Below are 16,390 nucleotides of genomic sequence, written 5' to 3'. Positions count from 1 at the left end.
TCTCGCAAGATGCTCGCTCATCCTGCGCCAGCGGCAGCTGCGGAGGAAGGGAGAATATCCCCACCTGTCACACAAGTAGCACCGCCTTGCGCGATCCCGCAACTCGTCTTCCCCTGCTCCGGACTTGCCGATGGTATTTACCACACCCTGCCTTATTCCTGTTTTCAGTGAACGAATGCACGGCACTCACGCCATTGTCTCAGCTCTGATGCTCCCATACTGCACCCCGCTCCCTCGGTTGAATTCGCTGGGCCAATCGCTCGCTCAGCTACCGTGTCCCGCTCCTGGCTTCATTTCTCGGCGGTGACGCGACCATCCACTCGCATGACGCATTAATTTGACTCTCCCGGCGTCTACATCGGCGCCATGATTACAGCAGGATGCTCCGACTCGCATGAGGTATACGGCGTTATATGCAACCAGCAGGGGGCCTGATGCCTGGAAGCTGGCAGCTGATAGCTCGGAGATGGCGTCGGGCGTGCTGTGAGTTGTGAATGAAGCCCCGCAGACTAATCACCTGAAGGTACAGGGCACCGTCGGCGAGAATTACGCATTCATGCGTTATCCGGCGCGGACTCGTCCTACGCACAGAGGGTGTTCGACGATTGAAGAAAGAGCTGGCGATCGGCGGTTTCGTTTGGAATGATATGGATCCTTGACTAGCTGAAAGATGCACACCACCGGTTCGTAACGACCGTTTGCTGGCCAACCGCCAGATGAGCCAGGCCGACCCTTGATACGGCGTGGCCTCCACAGCGCCTGCGAGAGCGCGATAAGACGGTCATCTCGGAGATGCTGAGGCCGACGGGCTTCGAGTCATCCTCGCTCACGCTGCAGATGGTGTTCTTGCACTGCCCGCCACGACCGTTTCTGCGCTAGATGCGGCATTTATGCGAGCTCTTCACGATCTTCCTTCTCAGGCGGCGCAGTGTCGGCCGTGGCACATAAAGCGACACTCAGTGCGGAGGGAGAGCGATGTCTCTCAATCTCTTCACAGATTCCCCAGCAGGTTGTTATACCAAAATGGCCTCCTCTTGCAGCACCTTCTCACTAGCCCCTTCGCTTCCTATGAAAATCGTTCCATACGTTCCCTCAGCGCGCAAACACAAGCCAAAACCTAAGGCTAATGCAAAGGCGACAACTAGGACGGCAGGGTATAACATTTCCGAAGCCAACTCCTACAAAGATAGTGGAGAGTGGTTCGACATCAATGATTTCCCAATGCCGGATTCTAACGCATCGCGCTCTTTCAATCCGGGAGTACTTGCTCCGCTCAGAGATGCAGACCCCTCCGGTTCGCTAGATCAAGGTATTACCCACCATTGAACGTTATAAGCAAACAGAACCCAGCTGATATATAGATGTAGACGTGGTTGGTGGTCTTTACGCCGCCCCCTTTTCTGGAGAAACCAGAGCATTGCCAGCCTGGCCAGGATTCGCTTGAAGATGGACGGACCGACCATGCCACAAGCATCGCGGAGACAAATTGGGCTATAAACGGGTTGCTCGGTGGAACCAGTTGAGGTAAGTATGCAAGCGGATTAGAGTTACTGATTTCACTAATTAGCGATAGAATTTCCTTTAATTGTAGAGAGTGACGCAGCTGAAGGAAACCATAGTGCAACGCACGTTGAGCCTAGCAACGGAGCGTCTGACTATCAAGAGAACGGTTACCGTGCGGCTGCCGGCAGCGAAGGATACCGTGCCGGACAGGATGGCCATCTCGACGCAGATGGAGTGCGCGCTTTCTCCGTAGAGGATATGGAAAGTATTCGTCATGGTGAGTAGTTCCAGCAGAGTTAAGGAGGCCATGTTAACGTCTTCCAAGACAGCCTGCTAGCGCAGGACAATCCACTCTTTGGCGATGTCAGCGTAACAGACGGACCATCAGCAACACGCAAAGGAACGCACTCTTCATCTGTTGATACGATGATCATCTCCCCGGCTGCAGTGCCGGACGTTACGCCAGAACCAGAGCTGGAAGACCCCCGTTCGGGTTTCCAGTTCTAGAGCCAGCAACGAGCTTACTCCTGGGCCTCTCGACAGTGACAGTAAAGGCGATGGTGCTGGAACCCCACACCCGCCCCCAAGCGACCTCCAGGGTGAAGAGGATGGCGGTGATAGCGCACACAGTCGTAGGACAGACGAGGAGCTACTGCATTCCTCGAAGCGATCCATCTCTCCTGTCAAAGGAATAGAAGGCGAACAAGATATCCGTCCGGGCTCGGACAGGCGTGAGGAGAACAGGGAAGGCAGTGGTGGAGAAGATGGGGAAAGTCACGAGGACGAACTTAATTAGGTCAATAAGGTGTCCCGCAGACCTTCGGCGAAAACTTCTCAACGACGTAAACGCAGCGATCTTCCGGTCCGGGGGAAGGGGCACGGTCCATCACGAACTGCTCTTAGGCCACGGGGCTCGAGCACAATGCCGACGAGTGCATCGCGACAAGTAACATCATTCCAACCACGGCTCAACATGCTCTACCCTTCTGCTCAGCATGGCGAAGAACTCCACGTAGGCGACGCGACTCCCGATTCCCGGAAAGAGCTCGCTAAGGCTCTGGGTGAGATTAACGGCGCGAAGCTCAACGGATATCGTCGGACATGGGACGCTGGGAATGGCATACCTGGCAATTGGCTTGGTGCGGACATCAGTGATGGTGACGGCCTGGTGGGCTCTTCGGCTGCTCTGCCAGCGCAGGGTTCCTCTGCTGCAGCACAAGCTGTACGTGTAACCTGTTGACATCACAAAGCATGCAAGTAATGCTAACTTTGTCTAAGGCTAGCACGGCTGGATTCCCAACTGCGATGAACGCCTATGTGAAGGACATTGGCACCGGGAAGACAGACTGTTGTTGCGAGTGATTTCTACGCGACCGCGGCGTAGCTTGCAGATCTGACCCGTGTGCGGGTGTGTCGGCATCGGCATCATCGGACGCGAACATGTCTTCGTGGCCTGGCTGCTTGCTGCCCCTTCTCGGACTGTGCCGCAAGTCGAGCTCGCCATCGCCGTTCGGTCAATCGGCCGGACGCCTTCTTTCGAGATCACAGTGATCTGACCAGTATATCCTCCACCTCGCAGCCCTTCGATGGCGCCAAAGGTGCCTGATCCGCTGTCATGCGGTTAGCAGAGCAATGAAATCTGCGTAGTTGGATCGTCGTACCCTCCGATTACAAGAACCTTGCCTTTGCTCACTGACGAACACTTCAAATTCAGGAATCTTCGATTAGCATTGAGAGTATCTTGGACCGTCTTGACATAGACTGCGCCATCCTTCTCCACCACTTCGTACTTGGAGAGTGGATCTAGTGCGGGGGCGTCTTCGACGTCGCCTGTTGAAACAGAAAAGCAAGCTGGGGCATGTCAATTGCATGCTCAGAAAATGTGGGATCACGTTATTTACCTCCATGCCACGGGCACGTAAGTCGGCCATCCGGAGTAAGCCCACCCTTGGCTAAAGGAGCTCCGTAGTGTGTACAGTTGGCAGATGTAGCGTGAATCTTATCCTCGACCTCCAGAAGGAGCACCTTTCCCCCCTCGACGCCCTCAACTTCCACCTCTTGCTTCTCTCCTTTTTTAAATTGAGGGACGTTACGTGAGCTTGAACTCCTGCGCCATTCTCCGAACGCTCTTTCCGAACGATTTCGACTGAATGTAAGATTTTGGTCGAAAAGAAGCTTGCAGTGAGGTAATTCTGAGTCGTAGAAAGCGTACCGGGAGCATTAACAGTGTCGGCGAGGGTAGGTGGTAGAAGTATGAGCTGTTGGGGTACCAGCGAATGGACGGGCATAGCGGGGTGCTGACGAGCACCGCATTCTACTGGGATCTGATTCGTCGCGCAATCATGACGTCGCATGTCCTAGTTAGCGGCATGCCCCACAACTCGGGATCGGGACTCGCAGTGCGTTTTATTCCGTATATTTGTCATGCCTTAGAGACTCTGACCTGGAGGAGTCTAGAAACATTTTTCTCTTTAAATAATTCGAAATGTATTTCTCTAGGCATAACTTAAAAACTGCGTCGCCTATAATAACAAGGAAGAATAATGTAGAGTAAAAAACTCCGAACCCCAGGTCTTCCAGATTCCCAACTTGAACCCAACTTCTCTAATATTCTACCACTCACAAACGACGACGGCGCGCCGGCACCCCTCATCTCCGCATTCATACGTCTTCTCTGGCTTCTTGTGATCCTCGTGCTCCTTACAATTGACACCTCCGTCTGGCAAATCGGGGCAAAATAGTCTGCCCGGATTGGTTCCATCATTCCTATAAGAGCAATCTTTGGGAAGAACTTCTTGGTCTTGGAAGGTCTCACGGTTGATCTCTGGGTTTGAGGGCCATTCGGGCATATCATCATCTTTCTCCGACATAGGCTCTTCAAATTTCCAGGTATTATCCCTGTCGAAGCATCCCACAGGGTCTCCAATGTTGTGCTCATAGAAAAGCCAAGTTCTCTTAAACCAGAGTCACCCAGTCAGGGGCTTCGCCTTCAGTATGGTCGTACTTGGACTCGAACATGATTGACAGAGCCTTGGTCGGCTTGGGATCTTAAGGAGGAGGGTCCTGTGGAGGTTCTTCCAACTTTCGGTTTGCTTTGATCTTGTCCATCCAGCTGTTGGCGAAGAACAGGTAGCCGGACTTCTTCGGGTGGAACATACGGTATGTATCGTCGTAAGCCCACTTGACCTTGGCCGGGTCATCATGAAGTTTCAGCCGGTCTTGCATCATCTCAAACACATTGTCGTATTGGTCCCAGTTGCCGTCGCTGACATTCCATGGAGCTAGATCCTTGTTGTCTTTCATTTTTTGGCGTTCCTCTGGGTTAGGAACCAGAATATCTGCAATTCTTTCAAGTTTGTTAACGTCGTCGGTCTGATCTTGGCCACCGTCTGGATTTTCCTCGTTTCCCGCATCTGATGTGCATATCTTGGATCGATCACTACCCTCGCCGTCATTGTGGATAGGCCAAGGAACATCCTTGCCAAACCATGGGCTTTTGTACGACCATATCTTGGTGTCTATATCCTTGTCCTGGTTCTTGTTGCTATGAATACACTTCGGTTCGCGGTGTTCGCAGAAGCGGTGATCGTTGAATCCCTCATTGTAGCTATCGACGTAGACTACACCCCAAGGCCCGAGCTCTTCGGCTACCGATTTAATGAGTGCGTTGAGATCGTCAACTAGAGTATTAAACCGCTTCCTGAGATCAGTAGTGAGCCACTGCTTGTAAGCGAACCAGCCGTTGAGGACGTTCCAGTATACCTTATCACAGTCAGTGTCGTCATGATTAAACAGTCCGATGTAGCCACCTGAGCGTAACTAATGTTAGTAAGAGGTCTCGGATGTTTAGAACTGCGAAACCTACCTGCGTAGAGCTGGAAGCTTTCGGGTGGATCCGAACCCCCGGCTTGTCTTCCGGCGGCAATGACCTTGGCGTAAGTGAGCCGGAGCTCCTGTTTAAACTCAGGGGTCTCAAGAATCCTCCTTGAGTCTGCTAACCGCTGGTCGCAGCCCATCTTAGGCCTATATCTAAACACACAATCATTGACAATTCCGGAAAACTTGATGTCGTTGCCAGATATCGTCATGACTGCAATCTGAGGCTTTCCAATCGGAGTATAGGGCCAATCTTTGGGGCCCATCCTAAAGGTATCTTTGGCATCGCCCTGCTCGAGCATCTTTTCGCGTACGTCCACCATGACGTTGCCTGAACATGGACCGAAGGTAAGCGACGGCTGTTTGCCGTCTTTCCCAAGGTCTTTCCATTCGTCCTTTCTCACGAGCTGAACAGGCCAAGCACCGAGGTACCTAGAACAGTTGGTCTCCCCATATTCGTCGTACCAGCTGTTGGCTCCAATGCCTGCCGAATACGAATCGCCGATTGAGAGCACTTGGTCAATTTTCTGCTTTGTAGTTAGTGTACTATTCATCACATGCTATAAGGACTTCCTGATGGCTGACAAGCCCCAAGCAAAATGATCATCACATCCCCCCTCTTTAATATGTATGATTGGAACGAAAATAGAAACTTACATTCTTTGGGTTGACTACTCTTTTCCTGACATCGACCCCGGCATCTTCCAAAGCTTTCTTCACGGCTGGAGAAGGATCATCGCGTGGCAAAATAGCAGCTCCATCGCCTAGTGCCGCAAAAAGCAGCAGTAGAGTGGATAGACCCAGCATAGGGCAAATAGTAGATTTGAGTTGAAGTATAGATGAAATTCGCTGCCCGAGCTAAATTTGTTGACGTAAGATCGAACTATCAAACAACGTTGCAATGAACGGCTCAAGTTCGCAGACATATTTGACTCTTTATATAGAGGTCTCCGCGCAGTGCATATCACGAGAGTCTCTAAATGAACACAGTATCGAGTACTCAAGTCCATTACGCCCCTTCCTGAAATCCTGATGATTGAGGCGCTGCACTTGGTAAACCTCTCGCCCCGACTGTACACGCACTGCTATCCTCTCTGATGCAGGAACAACGTCCAGGAACACGTTCGGGGCAAAATTGACCTTGCGTCTGTTCCCTGACTTAATGGTCCAACATATGGCTCTAAGCCTACTGTCTTGGGCGTGGTTCGCTTCGGAATATTTTGAAGGAACTCGTCACACCCCATAGTCTCTATGCGAAACAGTCATATAAACCATGTTTTTTACGCTCTTACGAAGTTTAACTAGATACACTAAGGGACAGGAAACAAAAATAGACACGAGGAAACGAAAAGGCTGTATAAAGAACCCTGACAAAATCATTTGGACGTATTAGACCCCCACCAGGCGACATACTTGGCCCCATCAATCCATCCTTACTAGACCTCGTATGACACGCTAGCCTCAAAAGCAAACAAGATTCTGTCATCCGGCAGCCTAGCTACCGCTTCAATATCCAAGTCCACAGTCCCATGTCCTTCTGGGTCCCAAGCTAGTACCCACAAGTCGCCCACAATCTCATTGGATCCTTTGATAAGCGGACCGCCATAGGTGTAGTCGTCTTCGTTCCTCACCGTGAACGGTTTGAAATCAGAGAGCTTCTTCTTAATCGTGTACTCAGGCTTGTCTTCGCGACTGGTTTCCTGAGCCCAAAGCTCAAGCGTAGCGTCGGCAAGGCCCGGTAGATCACGGGTTCCTGTATCGCCACGGAGGTAAAAGAAAACGCGGTGGTCTCTGCGTCCTCGTTAGCATCCGACGCAGATGGTAGCTCACCACGGCGACGTCGCGCTTACGAAACCACTGGGTTCGGAGACACAGTGAACTCATCTATCTCGAAGAGCTGATCGGCTGCTTTTTCACGAGTGTAATATGCTGGATTGTCGCCGGGAACTTTTTCGCGTTCGGCATGGTGGTGTGAGTCGACAAGTGCTACCTGATGCGATGCTGGAACGAAGAGAGCGCAGGACAGCGGTGCGACAAGTAATGGAAGGTGGAACAGCTTCATTGTGTCGCGAGGCGATGGAGATGATGCGTGGAGAGAGGAAGGTAAATATGCGAGGCTGTGGCGCTAAATGGTATATGTTCTCGTAATGTTCTGTGACCTTGCCAACTATGCAAGATGTTGTAGGTAGTGCGTCATCTCGCCCTACACATGTAGACGACGGCCGCCTTGAGCTTGGGGCGTCCTTAATATCCTTCCTTGTGTCGCACAAGTGGGAGGAATCCTTCGTGATCCTGAAGGAGTCAGCTGATCACCTGTTTGAGAGCTCTCGAGTTCTGTTCTGAGGCGCTGTTCTGAGAACTGCGCAATGCCGCGGCTAGCCCCACCGCGCCGCCCCGGCTCTAGCTGCTGTCGCCCGCGTCCGACTCCGGTGCGGACCCTACCGTATCTTGGCACCTGACGCCCAGCCTCACCTGACGCACAATTTTGCCGGGAACTTTAAAATTGCCACATAATACTTACTATACTAATATAGATCTAATTTTAAAAGCAATTGTGCTGTTAAAATCTCTAAAGCCTAGTAAAAAAGTTAGTATAGAAAAAAACTATAAGAAAATATAGTGTTAATTAATTAACACTGTTGTAAAGGTATTGCAGAGCCTAGGGCTTCTGTGTAGAGCAATATAATAAATAGTAACTTTTAAATAACTAGCAAAAGCAGAAGCTTATAAAATACATTAACAAACTTTATAAGTAAGGTATACTTTTTAAAAGAAACATGCTACGCAATTTTACTAGTAAAATAAGTAAAGAAATAGTAGAAAGATCTTAAGCTAACGTACTTTACAAGCAAGTTGCTTACACACCTTAGTTACTTACTTTTGTTAAGACTCTACTAAACTACTTTTTTTATACTAATGCATTCCTAACAACACTATTTAAACGCGCTAAAAGAATATTAGATACAGCTTATGCTCTAGGCTTTTAAATAAGACGCAACACTCTTAAAGCAACATGCTACAGCTATGTACAAGGTCTCTTAAAAGACAATAAATAACTAACGCACTGTAAGTATAACAGCGTGTACCGCGTCACTGTTACAATCCTTGCTTCAGGAAGCACTCGGGTCTTATGATGTTCCTAGGGGGGGGGGGAGTAGGACGGATAGGAGGGGCCAATCCAGTAGGGTGTACAGTCCTACGTACAGGCTATTAGGCTAATGGAGGGAGGGAGAGTGACTAGATTGTAGTTTGCCCTATGTGCAGCAGTAGGGAGGCTAGGGTTAAACAGTCCTGTTAGACAGAGTTAAAGGTATATATAGTATAAGATATATAAATAGTATTACAGCTTTTTAAAAAGCTAAATGCTACTTAGTCTATGTAAAAAATAAACTAAACATTAAACACACCTTCTAAAGGTTATTTAATGTAGGAACTTATATACATGTGTTAGAATGCTAAGGGGAGTTAGCAGAGTTTATAGAAGTTTGCTAAGAAAAGCTTCTTAAGCTTCTTTAAACTTCTAGTAACACGCAGCCTACCTTTCTATTAGACAGAGCATTCTTCTATAATCTTAGAAAGCTGTGCTGCCTCTGTGTCCTCTAGCTAGTCTGTAAGCAAGCCCTGCTCTAATTCAGCTAGATTGTGGAGCACTGCTAGTAGGGTTACGCTAGTCTAACTGTAGATTGTAACACACTGCCCTCTCTCCCTAGCAGCGTCCTTGCTGCTCTACTTACACAACTGTGTTAGTAAGAGTTTTTTTATAAGGTAAGCATCTGCCTACTAAAAGGCATTCCTAACATCTATTTATTCTATACTAAATAGCTTGTTAGTCTTGTTTATTTTACTATTTTTATATTGCTTATTATTTTAATTCTTTTTATTAAATAAAAATAAGGCCTTATAGCGCTTACTAATTTTTAGAGTTGTTTTATGTGTTAACTTTATCCTTAAACAGTTATGTTAAGTGTGTAAAAAAATATAATAGGTGCAACACTTTTATTTTTAACACTATATAGAATTAGTTAGAGAAGAAACAGAAGACACTCCTTTAAAAAGCTTTTATTATAAAAGCTTATAAGTAAAAGCTTAGTAACTAGATATTACATTAAGTTTAAAAGACTTTAAAGGTAATAAATAAGAAGTGTTCTAGATAAGATTATATCTAAAAGTTATTAAATTTACTAAAGGCTTATTATGTAAAGTACCTAAAGAGGGATCTATCTTCCTTAGATAAAATAGAAGCTCTTAAGGCTAAAGTAGAAAGCTATTCCTTTTTTTAACTATTATTAGCTAGAACTTGTCTCTAAAGGCTGCTACTATCTAGTAATAACATAGCTATTCCTTTTAATATAGGTGCTTTATTGCCTAGCTAGTTTTTTTTAAATAAGCCTAAAGGTACTTTTATACTAACAGCTGCGCGTTTCTTAAATTCTTAGCTAGTTTCTATGTGTTTTTACTAGTAAGCTACTTTTTTTATTTTACTAAAAATTCTTTTTAGTTTTTTTAATTACTAATAATATGTTTAACTTTATATTCTGCTTTTTTATTTTTTTATTCTTAAGTAGATAAAGAAATCTCTTTAGGTGCTTTTTCTAATCTAGAGATATAAAACTATAGGTGTATCTTTATATATAGGGGAAGCTTAAGCTTGCAGTTGTCTTATTAGGTCTAAAGAACTTTGTATAGTCTTATTTTTTTTTTTACTAGCTTTCTAGAAGGTCTAGGTATCCTAAGATTTTTAGTGTTAAAATACATGTAGTCTTTTAAGTAAATTTTTAGTCCTAGCTGTTATAATTTGTTTACATACTTTTTTATTATTACTTTACTAAATCTTGCTTTAACAGCTAACCTTTTATGTATTTAATATAGGTTTATTAGCTAATCTATTAATTTTTATAGGTCTGTAGGTTAACTTCTGTGCAACATAAAGTACAGGTTGTATTTAAAATTAGCTTTATATAGTGTTTCTTTTATTATAGCTAATTTTACATTATTAATTACTAGCTGCGCTATTAGAAGCTATTTTAGCTAGTTATTCTAAGTGTAAAAAATGTATTTTTTTAAATATTTTTTTATTTTTGCATTTACTCTTTTAGTCTGTCTGTCTATTTGCAGGTGGTAGGCTATTAATAGCTTATGTGCTATGCTAAGGTGTTGTATTACTACTTTCTAAAAGCTGCTAGTAAACAGCTTATTTTAATTAAAGATAATAATTCTAGGACATTTATATACTAATACTACATTTTGCTTTAATTTATAAATAAATTTCTTAGCTATTATTATTTTTTCTAAGGGCTAAGTGTATAGATACTTAGTAGTTTTATCTAGGGCTACTATAATTATGTTGTACATCCTGTCTGTCTTTAGTTCTTTAGACAGAGGTAATCTTATAATAAAGTTTATTATAATTATTATTTATAGTAGCTTTAGTGCTTTAATTAGTTAAAGATATTTATAGGCCTTATGCTTTCTTAAGTTATTTTTATTGCAGGTATTACATTCTTTAAGCACCTTTATGCATAGTTGCTTTACTTTTAGTATTTGTTGTAGTATAGCAGCCCTTAGCTTCTTCTAAAAGGTGCCTATTCCTAGATGTCTAAATATTAGAGATTTATAATATTCTTAGATTAAGTTCTTCTATTCTTACTTACTAGCTATAAGCATGTAGAATTTTTTTATAAGTTAAAGTCTATTATAAACTTATTCTTTATTAGTTTTCTTAAAAAGTGTAAACTCTTTAGTTCCTTTTTTTTCTTTATTAAAGTAATCTAGTTTCTAGCTAAGGGCATTAGCCTACTAGTTTTATGCTCTAGGCATGTGCTTAATAATATAGTTAAACTGTGCAAGTTTTATTACTTATTTTATATGCATTAGTAATAGTTTTTTTACTAACAAAAACATAACTAAGTTTATATAATTAGTTATAATATTAAATAGCTTTGCTATTCTATGTAGCTCTGTAGCCTATACTTTTATAGCATTTAATATTACTTTTAGTTCTTTGTTAGGTATGCTGTAGCCTGCTTTAGGGCCTAAGAACTTAGCAGAGTAGTACACAACTAGGTGCTATTTTCTGTCTTCCTGCTTTTAGTATAACGCAGCTCTGCTAGCTCTAAGGGATACATTAGTATAGATCTTTGTTTTTAATTATAAGTTATACATTCTTAATACTAGTTTATTTATTATAGCTTATTTTAGTGTTATAAATGCTTTATTTATTTTAAAGGTTTAGATAAACTTTACTATTACCTATTTCTTAGTTATAGTGTTTATTAATAGTATAGTAATTTTTAAATAGTTTTTAATTATTTGTCTAATGTAGCTTAATAGTCTTAAGAATTCTTTTACTTTTTTAACTGTTATAAGTTCTAGCTACTTTAGTACTTTTTATACTTTAGCTAAGTTAATTTTTATTTCTTCTTTATTAATTATAAATTCTAAGTATTTTATTTTAGTAATATAGAACTTGCATTTAGAGAGCTGTAGGTGTAGTCTATACTTTCTAAGCTGTTCTAAAACTTTTTATACTTTCTGTACATAGTCTTCTAGGGTATCTCTTAAATAGATAAGAATGTTATTTAAATATACTAAAGTAAAGACATCTAGGTAAAGGTTAAGGGCTATATTAATAATTTGCTAGAAAGTTGCTAGGGTATTTATTAAGCTAAATAGCATTACTAGTAGCTTATAAAGTCTCTATAAAGTTTTAAACACTATAAGTTACTTATCTTCTTTTTATATTCTTATTTTATTAAACTTGTCTTGTATGTTAAACTTTATAAAGTATTAAGTTCCTTTTAGTTAGTTTATAATGTCTTATATAATTAGTAGAGGGAACTAATCTTAGACTATGTTATTATTTAGGGTTTTATAGTTTTAATATACTTAGATTTTTCTTTTTTTCTTTTTTGCAAAAACTACTGCTAATGCTACTAGGCTATAGCTTTCTTAGATGTGGCCTTATGCTAACATCTTATTAATGTATTTTTATAAGGCCTTTTTCTGTACTTTTGTTAAGGGGTAAAGCTTATGCGTTTTTAGGTTGTAATCTTTTATTAAGTTAATAGTGTAATTCTAAGGCTAGTGTAGTAGTAGTTCTTTAGGGTCTTCTAGTGTTTTAAACATGTCCTTGTAGTCTTTATACTTAGGCAGAATTTAACCTTTTTTTTAGACTTATATAACACTAATTTATTCTATATTCTTGTTTACTTTAATTTTTTTATAAAAGACTTTTTTAAGTTTTTTTTTTATTATTTTTATTACTTAAGCTTTTAGCTTTTAGTAAGAGAATTTTTAAAGCTTTCTTTTCTTAGAGTAGTAACTGCTACCCTGCTTTGCTTATTTATAGACTAGGCATCTGTTGTTGTGGCATGCTAACTAGGTTATGCGTGCGTGGTTGTTAGGAGTTTTTATAGTTATAGTTCTCTAATTAATTACAGGGTTATGTGTTCTAAGCTAGTTATAGCCTAAAATTACATTATACTTACCTCTTAGCTTAAGTATGTTTATAGACTTTTAATTACTTATGTTAGAGGTCTTAAAGTTTTTTTTATAGGTCTCTAAGTTAATTTATTCTCTACTATACTTAATTAATAAAGTGTTAGTAAGGGTTACCTTAAATAAGTTTTTTTTTATTTAGAATAGTATACTTTGTTTGTCTACTTATTTCTTATTTATTATAGTAAAGGTGCATCTGCTGTCTATAAGGGCAAGTCTAGGCCACCCTTTGTACGTAAAGGTGGTTGTTAGGCTGTGTCCTGCCCCTTATCCTACTATAATTACTGCTAATATGTTATGCTTAACTTCTTTATTAGAAAAAGGATAGAGGTTAATGTTTTATAAGTTATTATTAAATTTACTTTTCTTTTTTTTATAAATTTAATACTTTTAATTATAGTAATTAGCTACTTTACATTTATAATCTTTAACTAGATAATATAAAGTTAGGTAGTTTTCTTTTCTTACTGCCTTTTACTAAAAGTAGTAGAACTTATAATTTTTTTATTTATTACACTTTATCTATAGTTCTTGCTTATAAGGGGGAGCTGTTTAATAAGTGTAACAATTTATAGTTTTGTAGGCTAAGGCTGTTCCTTGCTATAGGCAACTGTTATAGTTCTTTTTCTATGTAGGCTACTATCCTACTTAATGTTTGTTATCCTAGTCTTTAACGCAGTATTATTGTGTACACTAGTACTAGAGGTATAGACAATTATTAGGTCTATGTAACATGTTAAGGGGACTTTTTTAGGTCTACTAAGGATATTCTTTTATTTGTACTAGCTGTATAAAGTGCTCTTTCTATTAGCACTTACTTGTGCTATAGGTGCTGCTTTTGTAGAGAACACATTGTCTATAATTTTATTATACTATAAGAGCTTTTCTAGAGATTGCTAGGCTTAGGAGCAGTGTCTTAGGTTTCTTAGGCGCTAGTTATAGTACTTTAAACCTAGTAGGTTTACCTAGCTATTTTAGCTTTTAATCTTTAATTTTAGTAAAAAATTACTATTACTTTTTTTTATTTATAATATTATATTTAACTTTAGCTATCCTTTGTATAATGTTAAATATTAAGTAGTTGTTGCTAATGTTTATTTAGTAAAGTAAGACTATATAATTACTTAGGTAGTTGTATAGTAACCTACACTTCTAGCACCTGCATCCCTAAAACTGTTAGAAAAGCTCTCTTGCTAAAGTACTAAGGGTTTAGTCTTAAAGAGAAAAATGTTTTTCTTTTTTCTAAACATTTATAATGTATTCTTAGATCTAAGTCTCTTCTTTATATCCCTTAAAAATTACAAGGTCCTGCAACACTGTATTAAGGCTATTAAAGTTTTAAATAACTACCTTTTAATACACTTTAGAGCAGTTATTTAAAAAGTAGTTTTCTTTATATTACTAGTAAAGTCTATTATCTAGTCTTTTTTATATTTCCTTATCTATAAGGCTATATTTAGTAGTAATAGCTTTTATTATTATAGTAGTATTTTTATTTTCCTCTTTTTAGAAGTTTAGGTAGTTTTAGTAGAAGTGTTCTACTTTTTTATAGTTTAGACAGGCCTTGTTTTTTAGCTATTTTTATTGTTCCTTTATTAAAGGCAGCTTATTACATTCTAGAACTTAGCTTTTTTTAGAAAGGGGGCTTTATATATGCTTTACATAACTAAGGTTTATTAGCTTTTTATTATATTATAAAAGCTTTTTTTTTCTAGAGATAAATTCTAGCTTTTAGAAGGTTTTCTTTAATTTCTTTTTTTTTTATGTTTTCTGTAATAGTTATTATAAGTTGTTGCTTTTTTAATATAGTCTTTAAAAGTAGTTAGTTAGTTTATATACATAAACTTATTTTTTACTTTTTTATTTAGTCTGTTATAAAACATGCGGTATAAGGCTTTCTAGTTGTTCTATCTGCAGATAGCTATTTGTTCCCTAAAACATGCTATATAGTTCTAGACTAGTCTGCTGCCCTGCTTTATATTATTTAGTTAGTTAGCTGTAATTTTTTTTTTATTTAAAGTCCTATAAATAGCTAATAAAGCTGTCTTAAAATTTTTAACACTACTAAATACTTTCTTTGTTTTAGAATTAAGTAGGGCGCTATTAGCTCTAAAGTCTATCTAGTTGTTAGCATAAGGTTAGAACTAGATTGTAAAGGGGCCTTCTAAGTGTAGTCCTATTTAGAAGATTATTTCTGCATTAGTCTAAAATGCTTCTTTATTATATTGCATATAGAGGTAGCATTTAGTAAAGAATAGTTAGAGGTTTTTTAACAAACTTTTAAAAAGCTTTAAAAAGGCTAGTCTTAAAGCCTTTTTAGCTATAATACTTACTTTATTAGTTAAAATATTTTAAACTTTAGCTAGTTTTACTTATAGTTTATATATCTAATAGGCTTAGGTAGTTACTTTATAAAAGTTAACTAGAAGTAGAAGATTTTATAAGCTTATAGTTTTTTAGTAAAGGTTAGCTATTTTTTATTTAAGTTTTAATAAGTTGCTAACTTTATTACTAATTTACTAAAGTTTCTTAATGTTGTTCTAGATAAAGTTAATCTGTTCTGCTAAGACAGCTTTACTTTAGGTAGGAACTTCTGTAGATTTTAATAGCGCAGCGTAGGCTATATTAAAATCTAAGTTGTGTTAAGAGGTTGCTATACTTTTTAAAGAGAGTAGTGTTTAATGTTATAATTTTTACTTTAGAAAGCACTTAGGTCTTATAATGTTCTTAGAGGGGGGAAAGTAGGACAGATAGAAGGGGCTAATCTAGTAGAGTGTACAGTCCTACGTACAGGCTATTAGGCTAATAAAGGAAGGGAGAGTAACTAGATTATAGTTTGCCCTATGTGCAGCAGTAGAGAGGCTAGGGTTAAACAGTCCTATTAGACAGAGTTAGAGGTATATATAGTGTAAGATATATAAATAGTATTATAGCTCTTTAGAAAGCTAAATGCTACTTAGTCTATGTAAAAAATAAACTAAATGTTAAACATACCTTCTAAAAGTTATTTAATGTAGGAACTTATATACATGTGTTAGGATGCTAAGAGGAGTTAGCAAAGTTTATAAAAGTCTACTAAAAAGAGCTTCTTAAGCTTCCTTAAACTCCTAGTAACACGCGGCCTGCCTTCCTATTAGACAGAGCATTCTTCCATGATCTTAGGAAGCCGTGCTGCCTCTGTGTCCTCCGGCTGGTCCGTAAGCGAGCCCTGCTCCAATTCAGCTAGATTGTGGAGCACTGCTGGTGGGGTTACGCTGGTCCAACCGTAGATCGTAACAGTCACATGCTCTGCGACTTAAGCTCCCTCGCTTGCGCAACGAGTAGCGCCTTTGTGCAACAAGTAGCGCCTTGGCAGAGGGCACACATGTATATTTAAACTCGCAGAGCAGCTTCTCTGCTCCTTAGTTTAATCTAGTTAGTGTAACGGCGCAGGCAAGACAATGGGTCCGAATGCGGTATGAATCCACTCAGAGGCATATGGGAGTGCGTGGGGACTCAGAGACCTGGGAATACC

At 40.0% G+C, this 16,390-nt stretch overlaps 3 protein-coding genes across 3 annotated transcripts; 1 reads left to right on the top strand and 2 right to left on the bottom strand.

Annotated features, from left to right (window-relative positions):
- Window positions 1-1,023: 1,023 nt before the first annotated feature.
- Window positions 1,024-2,302, top strand: BDR25DRAFT_369351 (uncharacterized protein; the record flags this gene model as incomplete). Its single annotated transcript, XM_033697097.1, has 3 exons — window positions 1,024-1,309; window positions 1,568-1,780; window positions 1,829-2,302. 3 exons carry the CDS (start codon window positions 1,024-1,026, stop codon window positions 2,008-2,010), a joined length of 681 nt encoding a protein of 226 aa, XP_033547663.1. The 3' UTR covers window positions 2,011-2,302.
- A 514-nt stretch (window positions 2,303-2,816) lies between these two features.
- BDR25DRAFT_355311 (uncharacterized protein) lies at window positions 2,817-4,521 on the bottom strand (the record flags this gene model as incomplete). Its single annotated transcript, XM_033695437.1, has 10 exons — window positions 2,817-2,868; window positions 2,902-2,999; window positions 3,032-3,113; window positions 3,165-3,354; window positions 3,405-3,528; window positions 3,597-3,827; window positions 3,882-3,931; window positions 4,063-4,121; window positions 4,150-4,436; window positions 4,474-4,521. 10 exons carry the CDS (start codon window positions 4,519-4,521, stop codon window positions 2,817-2,819), a joined length of 1,221 nt encoding a protein of 406 aa, XP_033547662.1.
- A 2,121-nt stretch (window positions 4,522-6,642) lies between these two features.
- Window positions 6,643-7,635, bottom strand: BDR25DRAFT_303781 (uncharacterized protein). Its single transcript, XM_033690078.1, has 2 exons — window positions 7,230-7,635; window positions 6,643-7,170 (listed from the first exon to the last, which is right to left on the bottom strand). Exons 1-2 carry the CDS (start codon window positions 7,439-7,441, stop codon window positions 6,816-6,818), a joined length of 567 nt encoding a protein of 188 aa, XP_033547661.1. The 5' UTR covers window positions 7,442-7,635; the 3' UTR covers window positions 6,643-6,815.
- Window positions 7,636-16,390: the final 8,755 nt, after the last annotated feature.

The sequence above is a fragment of the Lindgomyces ingoldianus genome, assembly GCF_010093535.1.
Source record: "Lindgomyces ingoldianus strain ATCC 200398 unplaced genomic scaffold BDR25scaffold_16, whole genome shotgun sequence".
Lineage (NCBI taxonomy): Eukaryota > Fungi > Ascomycota > Dothideomycetes > Pleosporales > Lindgomycetaceae > Lindgomyces > Lindgomyces ingoldianus.
The sequence above is the reverse complement of the archived record's forward strand: the minus strand, read 5'-3'. Positions and strand labels throughout refer to the sequence as shown.